The sequence below is a fragment of the Pyrus communis genome, chromosome 2 (assembly GCF_963583255.1).
Source record: "Pyrus communis chromosome 2, drPyrComm1.1, whole genome shotgun sequence".
Lineage (NCBI taxonomy): Eukaryota > Viridiplantae > Streptophyta > Magnoliopsida > Rosales > Rosaceae > Pyrus > Pyrus communis.
The window spans coordinates 10565403-10582815 of NC_084804.1; the positions used below are offsets into that span (position 1 = coordinate 10565403).

At 38.2% G+C, this 17413-nt stretch overlaps 4 protein-coding genes across 6 annotated transcripts; all 4 read right to left on the minus strand.

Moving 5' to 3' along the window:
- Positions 1–29: 29 nt before the first annotated feature.
- LOC137725539 (glutathione reductase, chloroplastic-like) lies at positions 30–3735 on the minus strand. The gene is made up of 11 exons (XM_068464265.1): positions 3319–3735; positions 2933–3158; positions 2517–2795; positions 2241–2417; positions 1977–2030; positions 1689–1837; positions 1511–1574; positions 1265–1435; positions 1032–1169; positions 694–778; positions 30–411 (listed from the first exon to the last, which is right to left on the minus strand). The coding sequence occupies exons 1-10, from the start codon at positions 3699–3701 to the stop codon at positions 737–739; spliced, it is 1683 nt and encodes a 560-aa protein (XP_068320366.1). The 5' UTR covers positions 3702–3735; the 3' UTR covers positions 30–411; positions 694–736.
- An 899-nt stretch (positions 3736–4634) lies between these two features.
- On the minus strand, positions 4635–7989 carry LOC137726241 (1-aminocyclopropane-1-carboxylate oxidase homolog 1-like). Of its 2 annotated transcripts, none has more exons than XM_068465135.1 (5): positions 7751–7989; positions 6395–6473; positions 5770–6300; positions 5356–5677; positions 4635–5007 (listed from the first exon to the last, which is right to left on the minus strand). In XM_068465135.1, exons 3-5 carry the CDS (start codon positions 6276–6278, stop codon positions 4753–4755), a joined length of 1086 nt encoding a protein of 361 aa, XP_068321236.1. In that variant the 5' UTR covers positions 6279–6300; positions 6395–6473; positions 7751–7989; the 3' UTR covers positions 4635–4752. The 2 variants fall into 2 exon arrangements, with proteins under 2 accessions (XP_068321236.1, XP_068321235.1); XM_068465134.1 differs by having other exon boundaries at positions 6395–6503.
- Positions 7990–8958: 969 nt separating this feature from the next.
- On the minus strand, positions 8959–9843 carry LOC137726895 (photosystem II reaction center W protein, chloroplastic-like). The gene is made up of 2 exons (XM_068465846.1): positions 9647–9843; positions 8959–9365 (listed from the first exon to the last, which is right to left on the minus strand). Exons 1-2 carry the CDS (start codon positions 9741–9743, stop codon positions 9064–9066), a joined length of 399 nt encoding a protein of 132 aa, XP_068321947.1. The 5' UTR covers positions 9744–9843; the 3' UTR covers positions 8959–9063.
- Positions 9844–10256: 413 nt separating this feature from the next.
- LOC137726345 (probable galacturonosyltransferase 6) lies at positions 10257–14243 on the minus strand. 2 transcript variants are annotated; one of them, XM_068465261.1, is made up of 9 exons: positions 13838–14243; positions 13705–13739; positions 13397–13435; positions 13140–13293; positions 12968–13041; positions 12373–12680; positions 11769–12126; positions 11011–11529; positions 10257–10830 (listed from the first exon to the last, which is right to left on the minus strand). In XM_068465261.1, the coding sequence occupies exons 1-9, from the start codon at positions 13947–13949 to the stop codon at positions 10555–10557; spliced, it is 1875 nt and encodes a 624-aa protein (XP_068321362.1). In that variant the 5' UTR covers positions 13950–14243; the 3' UTR covers positions 10257–10554. The 2 variants fall into 2 exon arrangements, with proteins under 2 accessions (XP_068321362.1, XP_068321363.1); XM_068465262.1 differs by lacking the exons at positions 13705–13739; positions 13838–14243 and having other exon boundaries at positions 13140–13226.
- Between the last annotated feature and the right edge of the window lie 3170 nt (positions 14244–17413).

Here is a 17413-nt window from a genome sequence, read left to right on the forward strand (position 1 = left end):
GTGTGCACACCTATGTCACGATATTGAGATATCGAAGTCAAAAGTATGCATTTAGTTATCAATAGTGTGTATATATTCTACAGAAAAGTTCAAAGAAAAGGAATAATGAAAAGAAATAAATACGCATTTATTTATCGATTTGAAGTAAAAAATATGTTGAAGCGGAGCCAGATCACAGTTCATACCACTGTTCGATTCATTGCAGTACTGAAGCGAAACCCCGCTACCAATTTACAGAAAGAAAAACTCCTGATGAAGTACTTGTGCTCAAGTTCGTCGCTGGCCCCGAGAGGAAACATGCACCATCTATGCTCTCCGGAAACTCAACTGCTGTCACGTTAGATGCTCCAATTTCCAGCAACTGTTCCAAGAGGATTGTCATGTACAAATTTCTGGAGCCACAACATAAACCTGCGCAGTAGTTTAATACACAAACCAGTCATACAAAGCATATTAAAGTACCTATTCTTTCTGATTATCATGACCTAGATCACCATTAACTCTGCAACTGAATACGCTTTTAACAAAAATGAAAAAGAAACCAGTGTTACCGACTCCTTTTGAGAGAAGTCAAGTAAATCACCGAGTTTTGCATCATTCTTTAGAATTAAACCAATGAACCCAGTTATATAAAATTTCCCACAACTGAACACGCCGCTAAATCCATAACAATATCTTACTGATAACTCTCACCTTTGGAATCAGCTATCTCGTACAGCAGATTGTTCAACCGTAATCAAACACCTGCGGCAGCTTTAACATCGGAGTCTGTCTTCTCCTGGAAGAGGTTCAGTAAAAAAACGATGATAAGTAATACACAGACCGCTGAGTTTATAAGTAGCAAAGATGTAGAAGGTTGACTTCAACCCCTATACAAGCTCAGAGTAATAAAGATTGAAAAGTTTCAGCACTTCTTGAGCAGTAAAAGATGTCAGGGAAGTTACAAATCTTGTTATACATCATGAAAGTTACAGGACCAGAACTACAATAAAATGAAAATTAAGGCAATTCCCTATATGTCCACTACAGACCTGAGATGGAAGGTCTTTTCGTATCTTCCGAGTGGGAGTCCTCATTGTCACAAACTCTTCCGCGGCTGTCGGGTGAATTCCAATTGTGGAATCTAAGTCTGCCTTCGTCAAGCCAGCTCTCACAGCAACTGCAAATCCCTGTAATTTAACACATGTACTGCCACCTGAGCTCCAGAAACTAAAATCCTGATTTGGAAAAGAGAAAAAAACAAATAAAAGTGAAATGCATTTACCTGCACAATTTCTGGTGAATCTTCTCCACACATGTGTAACCCCAGAACTTTGTTTGACTTTGCACAGACTATGAGTTTCATGAAGGTTCGATCTGGCAACCCTGAGACAGTAGCTTTTAAGGGCCTGAAGTTTGATGTGTAGATATCAACATCACCATACTGTTCTACAGCCTGCAAAAGCAACTACAATTTAAGACAAGAAGCCAATTTCGCACAATTGCAGATATACAAAGATAATTTCCTCACCTGTTCTTCGGAAAGACCAACTTGACCAATTGGTGGCTGTGAAAACACAGCAGAAGGAACAGCTCTACTCAAAGCGAAAAAATATCATTAGAATATACACAATTCACACATTCGCTAGTCTACTTGCATAGATTTTATGGAATACCTCCAAAGTTATAATATCAGGTAGCTAGGATACCTGTAATCAGGTTTTGTTGGTTCATTCAGAAAGAGTGTTTTTGCTATCGCCCCTCCCTCCATCAAAGCAACGGGAGTCAGATTTACTCTATCTGTAACATCTCCAATAGCCCAAATTGAAGGAACTTCTGTACGGGAGAATTCATCAACCTGAGAAGCAAACCAACTCAAAAACCTTGAGAATATAACTCTATATCTCTTGCCCAGTTTTTGGTCACTTTTACCAGGAAAGCATCTAACAAAGAATGCAGAAAACAAAGCAAAGCTTAAACATATCAAGGAACATTACCTCTATTGCTCCATTCTTGGACAGTTTTACACCTACGGCTTGCAATCCCAAATTCTGCATTGCAGCACAAGTTCGCATTACTAACCCATAAACAATACATCTTAATCATTGAACTGTCAGTATTATATTTGCAGAGTGCCACAACCAGGCATGAAGTCCCAATCAAATATTTCTAGACAACTGTCATTCATTTGGTGGATTGTTACACCTATGCCTTGATGGTGATAATCTTTAACTATAAAATCGATGTTTCCAAGTTCAAACCTTTGTATTAGGCCTACGTCCTGTCGCAAACATAATGTGTGAGAACCCTTCAATTGTTCCTTTGTTGGTCTTCAGGGACAATGAACCATCAGCTGCCTTTACAATAGCCTTAGGGGACTCCTCTGCGTGGAACTCGATTCCTCGCAGAGCCATCTGCTCTTGAACAAAATCTCTAACCTGCATGGTTACAAAAACACATATTACACCTTCAGAAAGAGACTTCAATAACGAAAATGTGTAACCAAACCAATGCTGGCAATATGCATGGTTCCTAACCTCTTCATCAAAACCCCTTAAAACTTTCTTCTGCCTTATAAACACATGAACATCACTCGTCAAACCATTGAAGATGCCAGCAAACTCCACCGCGATATAACCACCACCAACTATTGCTATTTTCTCAGGCTTGGTAGGCAAATCAAGGGCAGCATCAGAATCTATTGCATATTCACTTCCGGGAATTTCAGGAATGAAGGGTCGCCCCCCAACCGAAACTAGTATATGTCTCGCAGAATATAGCTTCCCGTCTACATCAACCGTGTGTGGGTCCACTATCTGTGTCATTGGTGACAAAAACACAACATTAAGAACAACATTCCAAGTATATCTCGTGTTCCGGTCACAATGAAAAATTTCTCCTATATCTACAGCGTTGCATACTTTACAGAGAAAGAGTTTTTCCCCTGCCACACCTTTCCGCGGCCTTCGATCAAAGTGACATTTGCATTTTTGAGAACGTTTTTGTAAATCCCGGTGAGCCGCTGTAGCTCAGCATTCTTGTTGGCTATCAATGTGCTCCAATCATGCTTTGGCTCAGTCTCATATCTCCATCCAAACCCATTACTCTCTTCAAACTCATGAGCAAATTTGGAAGCGTAAACTAGTAGTTTTTTCGGTACACATCCACGAAGAACACACCTTCATTAACCAAAAACAAAAAACTCAGCATAAAATAATAATAATAATAATAATAATAAAAGCAATAACATTTCACAGAACCCAGAATCCAAAATTGTTGAAAAAGCTGAATAATTCAATTCCCAAACACCCAATTGGGCTCCAAAAGTTAAAGACTTACGTGCCGCCGACGCCGCCGGTGTTATCGGAAGAGATGGTGGAGAAGGGGAGCTCGCAGACGGCGACTTTAGCTCCAAAATTGGCGGCAGAGCGGGAGGCGCGGACGCCGCCACTGCCGGCACCAATAGTGAAGAGGTCAAAGTCGTAGTGGCGAGTGGAGTCGGCGCCGTTTCCGGAATCGGCGGCGCGAATGGAGAAGGGGCGGCGGGAGTTGAGGTGGTGGTGGGGGTGAGAGGTAGAGGTGCGGCAGAGGTGGGAGAGAGAGGTTAGGGTTTTAGGAAGAGAGAGAAAGGAAGGGAATTTTTTGGAAAAGAGGAGGTTGTGGAGTGCCGGGGAGGAGGAGATGGTGGTGGTGAGCTTTGGGGTGGAGAGAGAGGTGGCCATGATGAAAACGTAAGCGCCTCAAGCTTTGGAATTTTGGTGACTTTGCTGCTTAAATAGGGGCAGTTGCGTTCACGTTGTTTTCGTGTCAAATTTGCACTCGTCCACGTCGCGTGTTATCTGAGCTTAAAAATTCAAACCCAAATTTACCATGTTAAAATAAACGTATTACGTGAGCCGAATCGTTTGCATTCATTAAAAACAATATATATTACTTGAATAAATAATCAAATAAAACAATCATATGAAATTACAAAATATTTACAAATAATTTCAAAACGCATCATACCACTACAAAATATCAAATGTACATGCAAAATGAAGTTTTTGCTTTCAACTTTGTGGAGTCTTCCTCAAAAGGAGGGGAGGTTGATGTAGAGATTCTGGACGTGGTGGAGATGCTGTGATGTGGGGCCGCGATGGCGTATCCTTTCACATATGAAATTACAGTCCTTTTCTCTTAAGGTTCTTATTTTGAGGAATCGTGAGGATCAAATCTATATTAGTTACAAAATTGTATGCAACTGAACCTAAACGAATATAATATTATGGTTAATATGCAATTAGTCATTACAAATTCTCAAAATGAGAGTCCCTACACCACCACCTTTGAGAATTCATTTAAGAGAAACTCTTTAGCGTTTCTCGTATTATTCTTTAAAATTTTAATCGCTGAAGTGACAAAAAATGTGCCCCAATTTAGAGAATGTGCATGCATCAGGTTGTCAAGAATTGTTGATTGGGGCTATTCAGAGCCAGATAGTTGTAAATTCGCGTAACATTGTGATCTGGAAAGTTTCTGATCTTGCGTTTTTGTTGTATTTGTTTGTAGGTCGATAACAATGCTGCCGCAGATAGCCCATTACCATGTAAGCATCCAGTTCATGGCTCGAAGAGAGTTCGGGTGCCACATTTTCGCAGTACTGCAATGGTAAATGTTTAAAGCTTCTCTTGTTACCATGTCTGATGTGCTGGGAAGGAATTATCCAAGGTTGCAAAACATACACATTTCCTTAGGTGGTTTACAAACCATAGGGATTAAAGTGAATCGAATCTAAACCGTAGGGGCTAATTCGAAATCTGGAACGACTGATTTACCCTCGAATCCATTTGCTCTGTAGTAAGCAAGATACGAACGAACGCTTACTTCCCTGTAAATAGGCTGGTCTCCAGAAAGAATCTCCTTGATTGGTCCGATGGGTTTGATTCTCTCGGTTGGATAGAAAAAACATACAGCTGATACTCTAGGCCCCGCTGTTCCTGCCAGTACCCTGTGCACTACGCTTTTGAACTTGCCGTTGGAGATAAACTGCGCACAACATTGAAGATGAATGAGTTCTCATGCAAGATGATCTTTGTAGTTTTGTGTCTCACTCATCACGTGATTTTGACGTTCATGTTATGTCTCTCTCGTTATGTCAGGATGGTAATAAGAACATAAGAGAGACAGAGAGGAGATGTATGAAATCAAGACAGAAAAGTTTCTTCTCAAGGAATTATTAGGATGATGAAGAATAATGTGTTTCTCTGTCTCTGTCTTCACATAATTTGACGTGCTCTTTTTATCTATCTTGTCATGTCAGACTGGTGACGAAAGAGAGGAAGAGATCTATGACACTAAAGATCTATTTTTGACAAAATAGGATGATGAACTTACTTGCAGAAGATCACCGACATTGGCCACGAGAGTTCCTTTAGTTGGAGGAACATCAACCCAATGACCTTCGTGGAGGACTTGTAGGCCGCCAGTTTTGTCATGTAAGACTACGGTAAAAGAGGAAGGATCTGAATGCCTGGATGTGTTGAGGGTCAGCTTGGGTTCTGGACAGCTCGGGGAGTAATGGAGCACCAGACTTTCAACCTTCAGGAACTCTCTGCGTTCCAGGTAGTCAGCGCTAAGCCCCAAGGCCTCCGAAAGCAAACCGGATAGCACATTTCCCAGGTTCTTCATGTGTTTGGTGTACTCCTGCACCGCATCTCTGCGAATCAACCAATCTCTCGTCAGATTATCCGCTAAGTTATGTGATTAGACTATTAATATATATGTACAAGCAGCTTGAGGAGTATGTACCTGCAAACCGATGGAATGTTCTCAGGTTCCAATGGACCGTCCGCGAAATCAAACCCTACCGAGTCTCTCCAAACTGCTGCTTTCGTTGCCAACGGTTTTACACTGCTGTAGTATGCCACTTTTTTATTATAGTCACGAGAATACCAGTCCATCCTATCCTCCTTCGGCTGCTCATGAAATCGTCGAGACCCTTCTAACGCCTTATCCATCGCCTTCTCCGGAACTCCATGGTTAACCATTTGAAAGAACCCCCACGTTTCGCATGCTTCACGAACCTCCTTCACAATCTGCGGACGTCGGAAATCTTGATCAAAGGCCTCAAAGTCTATGACAGGAACTCGTAACTCTGCATTTTTTATTGCCAAATCTGAAAGTCTATCTGCTGGCTGGATGAACATCCTGGGGAGTTTTGTCAGCCCTGTGTCCACAAGTCCTTTTACTCCAGCTTTTGTTTCCTCAAAATCCTTCATATCCTTGGTTATGTCATAACTCGACAGCCCGTTTGCCATTTTCGCAAGCTGGGGAATGACGCTGCGGAAGTATGTTAGACGCTCTGCAGATGTGATTAAAGGAAGCAGAGAATATGAAGAACAACTTGATGAGAATAATTGATTCAAAGTAGTACCTTTGATTGAAATATTTGAAGAATATCAGAATGTTGCCTTGATACCGATGAGCCGATGACTTCAGTACTGTAATTCTAACTGAGAGGGAAGGGACTTTAAGACTCCAAACTGTCATTACATTTGCAATACATTTGGAATTTGTATTAATTTATTTGGCGTCTTAAAATGGTAAGGGAACTCTCTTGAAGTGGGACTCATGAACTCTCTTAGAGTGAGCTCTCTACGGACTCTCTGCTACCTCACAGTTTAACGTCAATTCCTATGCCAATATTATAAAACATTGTTTCGATAAACATGAAGTGGCAGAGAGTCCATAAAGACTCTCAACTTTTAGCATTTCTCTTTGATAAAATAATTAGGGCTCATGGATGTTTTGTTTTAGCATCTTGTAATAATTGGGGGACAAATGAGTACAAGTCAGAGAATGTGTACACTACAGATTGGCCCACTGCAATTTAGATGAATTTTTCTAATTGAGCATGCAACATGTTTAAGAAATCCCTCCCAAAACCATGCTTGCATTTTTAATTCCTTAACGATAGCTGACTGCCCAATGCACGATGAACGGTTAAGATGAATTGATTCCTAGGATCCTCACAAAGAGAAATCTTGATGTTTGTTCAAGCAGAGGACAACCATAGTTGTTGCAAAAAATGAAAGTCATAGGAGGGTTTGGGAATGAATGGAAGTGGTCATGGTGCTTAAGACTTGAATATTACATGATGAAAATGGTGCTTAATCACATGAAAATGCATATAATATTCTTCACATCCAATTCCTTTTTAGTTGTAACTTGTAAGAACTTGTAAGGTTTGAAAGAATGCAAGCTCGTTTGAAAATGCTTCTTTCAAAATCACTTATATTTAAAAGCACTTATATTAAAAGCAAATGCTTCACTAAAAGCACTTAGACCATCTCCAAAGAAGAAGTCAAATATGTCCAATGGGATTAAAAGAAATTCAGGTGTTCTCTAATGGAGATGCCATATATGATGTGGTTGCTTTCTAAGAGTCTTTTTTGACACACCCCGACCAAAAATATCCAAACAACCGAATCGAGCTATGCTGACCTACAAATGGAAGGTGATGAAGGCATAAAGTGATGGTAATGTGAAAAGTGCGAAATAATTTAAATCTAAAGTACGCATGTGAGCAGGGTTGAAATCCTTATCACACAAGTCAGAGTATAAGTAAATTGCAATAAAAGATAAAGTAAGAGCATTTTATACCAAACGGAGTCTTCTGCAATTTAATATGACATAACCATTTTCAGCAATCCATATACGGAAATGAAGCTCAGAGGAATCGAACTCAGAAAAACATAAGGAAGCAGTTTAGGGTAGTTTGAAGCCTTACCTTCGCCGTAAACGGAGATATTCTCGCCGGGAAAATTAGAGTCGCGACGGAGCTCGCAGTTTCAATTTCTCAGGAAACAGGGGCCGTATGTGGTTTTGCTGGGAGGAGAGGGGTATCGTGATGGTGGTTTAGGAGGTTCCATCGCTGGAGATCGGTGGCTCCGCCGTCTGTATTTTTGGGGTGTGCAACGGGGAAGACGAGAGAGTTGGGAGAGGGGGAAAGAGTTTTGAGGTGTTCGGGAGAAAAGTGAGAAGGCGTGACTGGTATTTTGGAGTGTAGGGAGGGTACGAGTGCACCGACGGAAGCAGGACCCCCCACGTGGGCGGGTCCCACAGGTCATAAACCCAACAAAACTAAATAGTGAGATTGCTAAAATGCCCATGGTTCTGCTTTTCGTTTCATCTGCATCTACGACGAGTACTATGGGAGTATGCGTGTGTATACATATTCGGGTCAAGCCTAATTAATAATTACTTAGGCACAAATCTTAATTATGAAATACTAACGAAGAACGGTTTACTTGCCTACTTGCTTAACGAACTCAACAAATAAGTCATCCATATTACAGTCTGCAACCCACCATCATTTTGCCTATCATTAGGAAATGTGCTTGAATAGTCCGATTTACATCTCGTTCGCACTCATGTGTTAGTAAAAACACATACCACCTAAAAAAAAGAGAAAAGGGACAGAGAGCGACAATGACTCAAATGTCCACGTAGGAATTTCATGTATAATTTCCACTTAGCCCGGAAGGGGCATTTTCGTTCATTAGGGAATAGAATAAGACTGAATTTGAAACTGGACATGACAATTCAATTGGCCACATCAGTCATCAAATAAAGTTTTGACATATTACATTTGACATCTCTCTTAGAGATGCTCTTAACTTATAAATGGTTATTTGAAATTATTTTTAGTTATTTTAAAAACACTTTCAAATAAGTCATCAAATAAATCTTATTCTCCAAATTAAAATATAAAAGAAAACAAGTAGAAAACTTGATTTCAGTTTAAGGAAGTGTAATTGGCACTCCAAAAATCTCATTCTACACTCTTCACAAGTGTATTTTTCTTTCCAAATATAGAAAGTTTGAAGTGTGAATGAGATTTTTGGAGTACGAATAACAATTCCCTTAATTTATCATAATAAAACATCAAGTAATCAGGCATTGATATTTAAAAACTGAGACTGAGAATACAGTGGATAACACAAGTACACGAGTTTGATTCAGAAATGGGAAGCTTTACTACAAAACATGAACTAGAAATGTTTACATTCCTCCATCATTTGAGGAACACTGGTGTTTGGCTTAGAGGGACAATCCTGACTCTTCGTCCTCCTCGAGGGAGGAAGTATAGATAAAGTAGAAGGTCCAAATGAGACCAAACACACCAAAGAGGATCCAACCAAGAAGGTTGTTGCTCAATCCGAATGGAAGCCCTGTTCCCTCGGTGCTCAACCTATCGTCCACCAAAGCCATGGCGGGACTTGACATGGTCGCTGCCATAGCTGCGGCCGCCAAAGATGCACCCTTGGCCATGTTTGAGTTGCTCTCCTTTTTTCCTTCCATGGAGCAGCTCACTCTTCCCTTTCTTGCAAGTGACGGCAAAGCTGAAATCATATTCAGAAACCAATTAGAAGAAGAAAAGAAATGTAAAATCAAATGTCAATAAGTCTCATAAGAAGGAGATATCAGCCGTGACGATATATCATACTACTTACAATTAAAGATAATGACTTTCTTAAAACGACAATTAAACCGTTCATGCGTTGTTGTAGGAGAAAATTTAAACGTACAACAGTACACTAGAGATGAGATACCGCTAAAGACACATATCCAAGGTGTAAATAAGTTTCTCTCATAATCAAGAAGCAAAGAAAGCAAGTGTTACCCAAAACAGTTGAGGATGGAGCCCCAACGGATGGCTTGTGCACAAGGCTTGCCCTAGTGACCGACGAGGCTGCAGAGCTAGCAGTAATGGTTGCCATTTGTCCTTAGTTTTGGAGAACTCTAACAAGCTTATGGGAAATCTGCAGTGGAACTGAGTCTATGACACAAGTTGCAGTTTCATAGGGGCCGTGAGCAATTCACAGATTAATATGATTGGGCCAAAGTCTGCCCCGTGCATCACAAAGGATGGATAGATTGGCATTTGGCAGCCCCTCATTAGATATCCCCTATCGGCAACCACCCAACCATTTTTCTCCACGTGTCACATAATCCCTCAAAAGTCCAAATGACCCTTTCTTTAGGAAAAATAGTAAAATCAAAGAGAACTTTTATGATACTGATACAATGTTATAACTTCATCTCCTAATGACGTAATAAGATGTAGAGAAAAATATACACCTGATATTGAATTATCGATACGAAAAGAAAAAGTTACGGCTTAATTGTATCATGTAAGTTACTCACCTAGTTTAACTTGGTTTTCAGGATTAATTTCGCTCGGAACAATCAATAGGTTTAGATAATGGGTTTATAACTAATATAATAGCAAATAACAAAATGAATGTGTCTATATTGAAAGATGTTTTGAAACGGTGTAGCTAACAGGTCAAAACAAGTTATGTACACAAAATACGGACCAGCAATACAAAATCCCCCAAGGATCTTATTAATTCCAATTAATTCTATACTTTTTTACTCGGCTCCTAGAAGATTATGGCCGGAAAATTTTGTGAAAAAATAGATCGGAACTTTGCATCGAAGCATCGTTAAAGAAAGAATTGTGTGAGGCAGTGCAGGTCCACGAGCAAGAAGCAACTAATAATCTGGTGCATGTGTTTTTCAACTACCCTATGCATGAATGTTGCACCGTTGCAGATAAGAGTCGTCATAGTTGACACATTTTCTCCAATAATCCTTGTACCTCGCAATCGCTATGTCCAACCATGGCTTCATGATTCCATCATAGTGTATTACTGCCGCTCGATCAATGTCAGCACGAACCACACCTGAGTTATAACCCAGCCCAAGGATGTGCCACCGCCAGTCCAAAGCTACCGTCTGGTTATAGAAGGTGATCCAACCTAAGGGCAAACTCCCAGCCACCCACAACGGCCTCTTATAACCCTGCAACCAAAAACGGAGCAAAACAAGCATTAGATTGTGATTTCATAACAACATTCAAATATCCACAAGTGAAGATGTATGTACTGTGCCGCGAACCAGACCAGACCATCACATTCCCAAATGTTAAAACCCGAAAAAGAAAATACTTTAAAAATTGTAAAGTAGAAGTTCATATTTTACCGATTTCAAGTATTTGTCGTAGAGTGTAGTCAGATCTTTTCTCCTCCATTCTTGAAGGTCAAACAAATTCATCCCAAATGCCCATGTGCATGCATTGGCATCAAACCTCTTTGCCACAAATGGATCTGAGAAGTTGATGAATGTATCCATCCGAAGGAAGGAAGTTTCACTCTCCCGACAAGTCTCGACTGCTCCATTTACTTTTCCTTTCATATCAACACTCCATAGCCTACTTAGATCCTTTTGCACCACCACATCATGGTCAAAGAGCACAATCTTATTCAATGCCGGGAAGATATCTGGCAGATAGAAACGGAGGTGGTTGAGCTCGGAAGAATATCTAGGGTCACTGGAGTTTTGCCTTAATCTTGTATTGTACTTGGTAGACAACCATTCAAAACCATCAATGCTCTGGACTTGGATTGTGGCTTTTCCAGGAGGATTTAATAAGAACCACATTGAGATTGCTGGAAAATTGAGTGCATCAGTCACAACATGGAAAACAATCTTCTCTGGTTTCTGCACATCATTATGCCAAAAGGAAAGAACAAGTCAACAAGCTTCCATGCTATACTGATATAGTGTCTGTTTTCTTCGTAACATTAAAGGAGAATGTGAAAATTAGGGCCGGGGTTAACTATCATGGTTTTTGGCTAGGAATCTTTTGATTCTCCACTTTAGCCAAAAGAAAAATCATGGGGTCCGGAAATTAAATGAGAAACTTATAACAGAATACTGAAAAGACTGATTCAAATTACCAAGGCAGCGGAAACAGTGGAGTTCACAACCACTGTACATGCCAGAACATTGTCGGAGAAAACAGCATAATGATAGAGCTTTGGATCATGCAACTTTTGCTGGTTAGGAAACTGCCTGTCCTTGGGAGCCAGAGCAAAGTATTCAGCAGTTAGCTGCATAGAAAGACAATGAAGGCCTTTTGGGGTTGTGCTTGAAGCGAGGCTGAAAAGAAATGAGACTTGCTTCTTCTGCGACTGAATTTGCTCTTCAGCATTCTGAGTCATAGCACGAAGCTTTTTGGACATGGAAGAGCAGTCTGGGTATGTACGCCTGGCTTTAGATAGTGAAGACTCCATCTTTCTCATTCTCTGTAAGGCACTGCAATTTAATTTGTTTTAGAGAATATTAATGCTTTGTGACTAAGTGAGAGGTCAGAACGGTGTTCCCCAGCCTAAAATGTTTACTGACATAACTATTACATACTACCTTACTGTCAGAACGGTGAATTCAAATTTCAGATTCATTTTTGTTTCAACATCTTTTGTTTTTCTTTCCCTTCTGTGGGGTTGAACATACTTGGAAAGAAATGGAAAGGGGGAAAATAAAAGAGATGAAAAGTTATACCTCCTTGATAGAGCCGAATCCTTGGTGGCTCCACCAATTGCTCGTTCCACCTCTTTGATTTGCAGTTTCAACTCCTTCACTAAACTTGACTTACTGCTTGGTGGTGCAGAACTCAAGTATGCTTTAGCTCTAATCACTTGATCCTTCATCTCAGTTATCTTCTTTGTAACTTTCTGTAATTTTGAATGTGCATTCTGATCATGTTGAACTGCACGATTAGGTCTTGCATCTTTCTTCCGTCTTATTCTCTCATCTATTACTTTCCGCGACTGAGAGTGTACATTCTGATCTTGTTTGTTCAATTGCTTCTGTAACCAAAACCATATAAATCAAAATACAGACTGCAGAAGGTACACCTTGCTACAATGATTTGTCACATAAAATTCTGAAATTGCGGCGATTTAACAATTATATTAAAGTCTCAAACTTTGGGGTTTCTTAATACCTAAAATGCACAAACTTGACCCTTAAAACTGCATACTCCTAAACTTGTAACAAACAACTTCTACTGGATTATAAAAGACTAAATTTTTCTCTTTTCTTCTCATTTTTTCTATCAAATCTGCTCGTCATATAATTGCGGCACAAAGCATACCTTTCCCCTAGACATGGATGATACTTGTCTCTGCTGAAGTTTCTTATCTCCTTCGTTGCTCTCATATTTGGTTCCTGATATTTGCATTACGCAGACACACAGTAAACAATGTGAGATTGAGAAAGCGGTATATAAACAAAAAGAATACAAACACCAGTCAAAATACACTAACCATTTGTAGTTCTTTCCAACATATCAGTAGCGTCCCCAACATTTCCGGATTCCTTATCAACATGATCCTTTTTAAGAGTATAATTAACTGCAGAAAGCAAATCTGTATCTTCATATAAAACTTTTCTCGGCTCTTTCAAGCCTTCATTCGATTCCTAAATCACAAAAGCGTATCAAAAATCAAAACCACAGATTGTAAAACAAACAACTGATAAATTCACATTGAATCCATATCGCAATCAATTCATCCTTCACTACCTGCTCGACGCTAAGTTTCACACTATCAGTCCTGTATTTCTGCGCCAACAAAACAAAACCCACCTTCAATCTCCAATTGGTTAACAAAAATAAAAAATTGTAGCTTAAAAAACGTATAAATTTCCAATCTTTAATCTTAAACATCCATAAAGAAACAATTTTTTCATAATTTGACTAAACCTTCCGGCATCAAACAACACAGACCCTAAATATTCAAAAGTTCATTTTCTATCACTTTCTCAGCAGCCAAACACCACACAATAAAATTACAAAACAAAAAACCGAGATTTGGGATGAAGGATTCATACAATATTCGATAAATCCTCTATGGATTCGTTCCTCCCTGCAAAGCCACAGTTCACGAATCAGTCAGTCTACACAATCGAACAAAGTCATACAAATATTTACAAATGCACCACTGCATCAGAATTTCATATTTACAATTAGGCGTGAGATTTTTGAGCCTCTGGGAGACGAAGACGACGGGCGCGAAAACAGAGACGCATAGCAGAACGAGGATGAGGATCCTCTGGCATCGACGAAAAAGCTTCATCAATGGCGGTTAGGGTTTTTCTCACTCCTCCAACAGCACATTTCACAGATTTTTCTCAAATCACAACCGAAAAAAATTAAATCCAATGCTTCGATTACAAGAAAACGAACCGGAATTAAAAAAAAAATAGCAGGAAGAAGCGAGAAAAGGAAGATATCGGTAAAAATCTAGGGTTTCTGAATCAGTCCCCTTGATACTTTGCGATTCTAGAGAGAGAGAGAAAGAGAGAGAGCGCGAGAGGAGAGAGAGTGTGCGTGTTTACGAAATAGCTTGTTCGGCCATGTTCTTGTTCTGTGAGAGAGGTGAATTTTTTTTGGTTTTCTCTTTTTGGAATATATTTGTTTTTTGGATTCTGTTTTGAAAACCAAAAAAGGAAAATCGGATATTATTATTTTTTTCTTTTTTTTTTTTATCAAAATTTTTATCCCTTTTATTTTCTGAATGGGGGCTTGTTATTGTTGATTGTTGTTACGCGGGATTGGACAGTTGGGAAATAGGAATGTAGGTAGGATGACGAAGGTGACGGTGACGGTGGGGTGGGGTCCACGGTGGATAATGCGGACGACGGCTACTGATCGTCGATTAGTATGACTATTTTGTCTGACTGAGAGTGTGGAAACGTGTAAGAGTGGGATGGTGGCACGTTAAATTCTGTTGTAGGTGATAACAAGAGTGCGGCTGACAATCATTATAAAATTGATTAAGCGTAATTTTCAGGTTAATCATTTGTTTGTGGAAGAATTTGTTTATGTGTTTTCTCCTTGTTAATGGAAAAAGATCATCGTCGGATCTTTTTTTTAAGAATTTTGTGATCATGGCTATTAATCATATATCATACGATCATAAATTATTTTAAAATTTAAAATTAAATATAAATAATATCTAATGAAAACTGACCGCACAATATACGATAAATGATTAAGATCACGAAATTCTTAAAATCCCTAAAAAAAAAATCCCACTAGGACACTCTTTCCTCATTAATTATGTTACTCTTTAATTCTTGTAACCGAAAATGGAAAGGATTAATTAATTTCGTAAATGACTGTCATGATTATGTTTTTTTTTTCTTCCAATTGATAGTTTCAACGATATTTCCAAAACTACTATCAACGATATTTCCAAAACTGGGAGTTTTGGAAAACTATTTTCTTTCGTTTTTTAGTTTAAAAATGATAGAATAATTTATACAAATTTATCTAAATTGTGGCAAGGAGGGAGAAATTGAACTCACAATGTATTTTGTTTCATTTAACCCATTTTTATGGTCTTTAAATTGAATAATACAACCATAACAAGTGTCCTAATGGTAACCCAGCAGAATGCAGCTCCCCAATAAACAAAAAATATGGGAGATTCTGGGTTCGATGCTCAAAGCTGGTGAGTTTGTTTAGCTATGGTCACGAGTAAGGCGAAATTCCTTAAAGCCTCTCTGGATCGGAAAGAAGTGAATAATTATGTCTTGCCACCAATTGTTTCCTTTTAAGAAAAAAAATTGACTAACACAAAAGAGAATGAAGAAACAAAACTATACAAAGTGCATAAAAAGAAATAAAATAAGTGCACAAAAATAATTTCTAGTTAGTTAATTATGTCTCAACAAATTTGTTTTATCATGGTTGGAAAGGAAATTCGAATTAATAACTACTCTCACGACTTGTTCATTTGAATTGTATCTATAATTTCTTATTACTCATAATAAAATTACGATAGCGTAATGAAATTTACATGTCGAATTTATTCACAAGTATGCCAAATTCATGAAAATCTAATGAAAGACGATAAACACGAAACTAGTACTATGTTTAAGAGTCCACGTTAAGCACTTAAACATGCATTTAACAATGGTTATCATTTGGAGTTGAGATCAAGTTTTGCCCGAAACTCATGGATTTGCATTAAATCAGCTAAAAAAGGTTAACAAGCTGAAATGATGAAAACGTATTCATCAATCATCGTGTGGACTAGTTTGTCTTTGTCGTCCTAAGTCCTAACTGTTGTTGTAGGTGATCCAACTCCAACCTAGCTTTTCAAATTTTTAACCCTAAACTTAATACTACTATCTAGTGTTATTTTTATTCACTTGTAAGTAAAAGGTATTAGATTTGATCCTTGCTAAAGTCGAAGTTGAACCACATTATTATGACAAGCCTATTATAAGGTCTAGCCTACTTCATATCCCTTTAGTGTAAATACTATCGTTTGTTAAAAAGAAAGGTTTTCAACCCTAATTTCCAAAGTTTTTTACAATCTTGAAATTGGATTGAGTGAATTCCAAGGTCCCAATAGTCTAAACAATTTCACGTCAAAAGCTAACATTTAAATGTTCCTTAAGACTAAAGCAATAATAAAGACACTGATCCGTGCTTAATGGTGGAGATTTAATTGATAAACCATTGACCCATTTCAATTTTATTGGTCAAAACATATCTTAGTTTCGATGTATATTTGAGTCAAGTAAGATGGTAAAGATAGAGTCGTATTCTTGCATTCAAGTTTGAATTTGTTTTTGTGCAGATTAGAGTCATTTACCAAACAGATTCCATCCTAATTGGTATAAGGGAGTTTTGTTAAGTTGGATGACCCGTGTTCGAATCTTTCATTGAACGAGCTCTTTTGCAAGGGATGCTGTAAGCTTGTAGTTAAATTGGTTAGACGTATTTCCCTCCTTCCAATATCGCTTGTATAAATAAACTTATTAACTCGGGTCTAGTAATATATAAGTTAAGAAGTTTATCTACTCTAAAAAACTTTTATTTTAGAAGTGTAATTACGTGATGAGAGAGATAAACTGAACTCGTGATTAGGAATTGATCCTCCATGACTCATCAGCACTGACAAACACCGACACGACCAAAAAAGGACCGAAATTTGTAGCCTGAAATGAAATGGGTGAGGGACCTCATGGCTTTTGCTCAAGTTTTTTGGCTTTAAGCCTGGAAGTGAGGTACTTTTTTCAGGTAAAGGAGAAGAGTGTCACATGGTTCATGTAACACATCTAATCATTTTAAATTTAATTTGAAATGCTTGAAGATCTCGTGTCACCTACTTTCGTACATGATAGTAATTAGTGTATGAAAGGTCGGCAAGAAATTGGATCCATGTGACTAATAATTTAATACATATATGTAATAAAAACATATAAATATACATGAATGTGAAATAGAATTTGGGAACGTGACATATAGTATGTAGTGTAGTATACATACAGGATATTTATAATTAATTTATGGAATATTTCGATACTATTATAGTGAACAAAACGTATTAACATGTTATCAATATATCAATATATATATTGATGATGTGTACATCTAAATTACATATCAATAAAACTTTTCTTTGTCAACCAAAGTGAAAAGACATTTTTATATTCTATCATAAAATAAAATTATGGACGATAAAGTAATTTTGTGCAAACTTAATTTTATAGTTTTTTTTTAAAGCATAATATATATATGATT

Coding starts and splice junctions, on each gene's coding strand:
- LOC137725539 (XM_068464265.1), bottom strand. CDS start 3,701: ATGGCCACCTCTCTCTCCACCCCAAAGCTCACCACCACCATCTCCTCC. Junction 2,031..2,240: donor GACGTAGGCCTAATACAAAG/GTTTGAACTTGG, acceptor GCTGCAATGCAG/AATTTGGGATTGCAAGCCGT. Junction 1,575..1,688: donor CCAACAAAACCTGATTACAG/GTATCCTAGCTA, acceptor CGCTTTGAGTAG/AGCTGTTCCTTCTGCTGTGT.
- LOC137726241 (XM_068465135.1), bottom strand. CDS start 6,278: ATGGCAAACGGGCTGTCGAGTTATGACATAACCAAGGATATGAAGGAT. Junction 5,678..5,769: donor AACATTCCATCGGTTTGCAG/GTACATACTCCT, acceptor GTTGATTCGCAG/AGATGCGGTGCAGGAGTACA. Junction 5,008..5,355: donor ATGTCGGTGATCTTCTGCAA/GTAAGTTCATCA, acceptor TGTTGTGCGCAG/TTTATCTCCAACGGCAAGTT.
- LOC137726895 (XM_068465846.1), bottom strand. CDS start 9,743: ATGGCAACCATTACTGCTAGCTCTGCAGCCTCGTCGGTCACTAGGGCA. Junction 9,366..9,646: donor TCCATCCTCAACTGTTTTGG/GTAACACTTGCT, acceptor ATATGATTTCAG/CTTTGCCGTCACTTGCAAGA.
- LOC137726345 (XM_068465261.1), bottom strand. CDS start 13,949: ATGAAGCTTTTTCGTCGATGCCAGAGGATCCTCATCCTCGTTCTGCTA. Junction 13,042..13,139: donor GTTGGAAAGAACTACAAATG/GTTAGTGTATTT, acceptor TGCAAATATCAG/GAACCAAATATGAGAGCAAC. Junction 11,530..11,768: donor CCACTGTTTCCGCTGCCTTG/GTAATTTGAATC, acceptor AATGATGTGCAG/AAACCAGAGAAGATTGTTTT.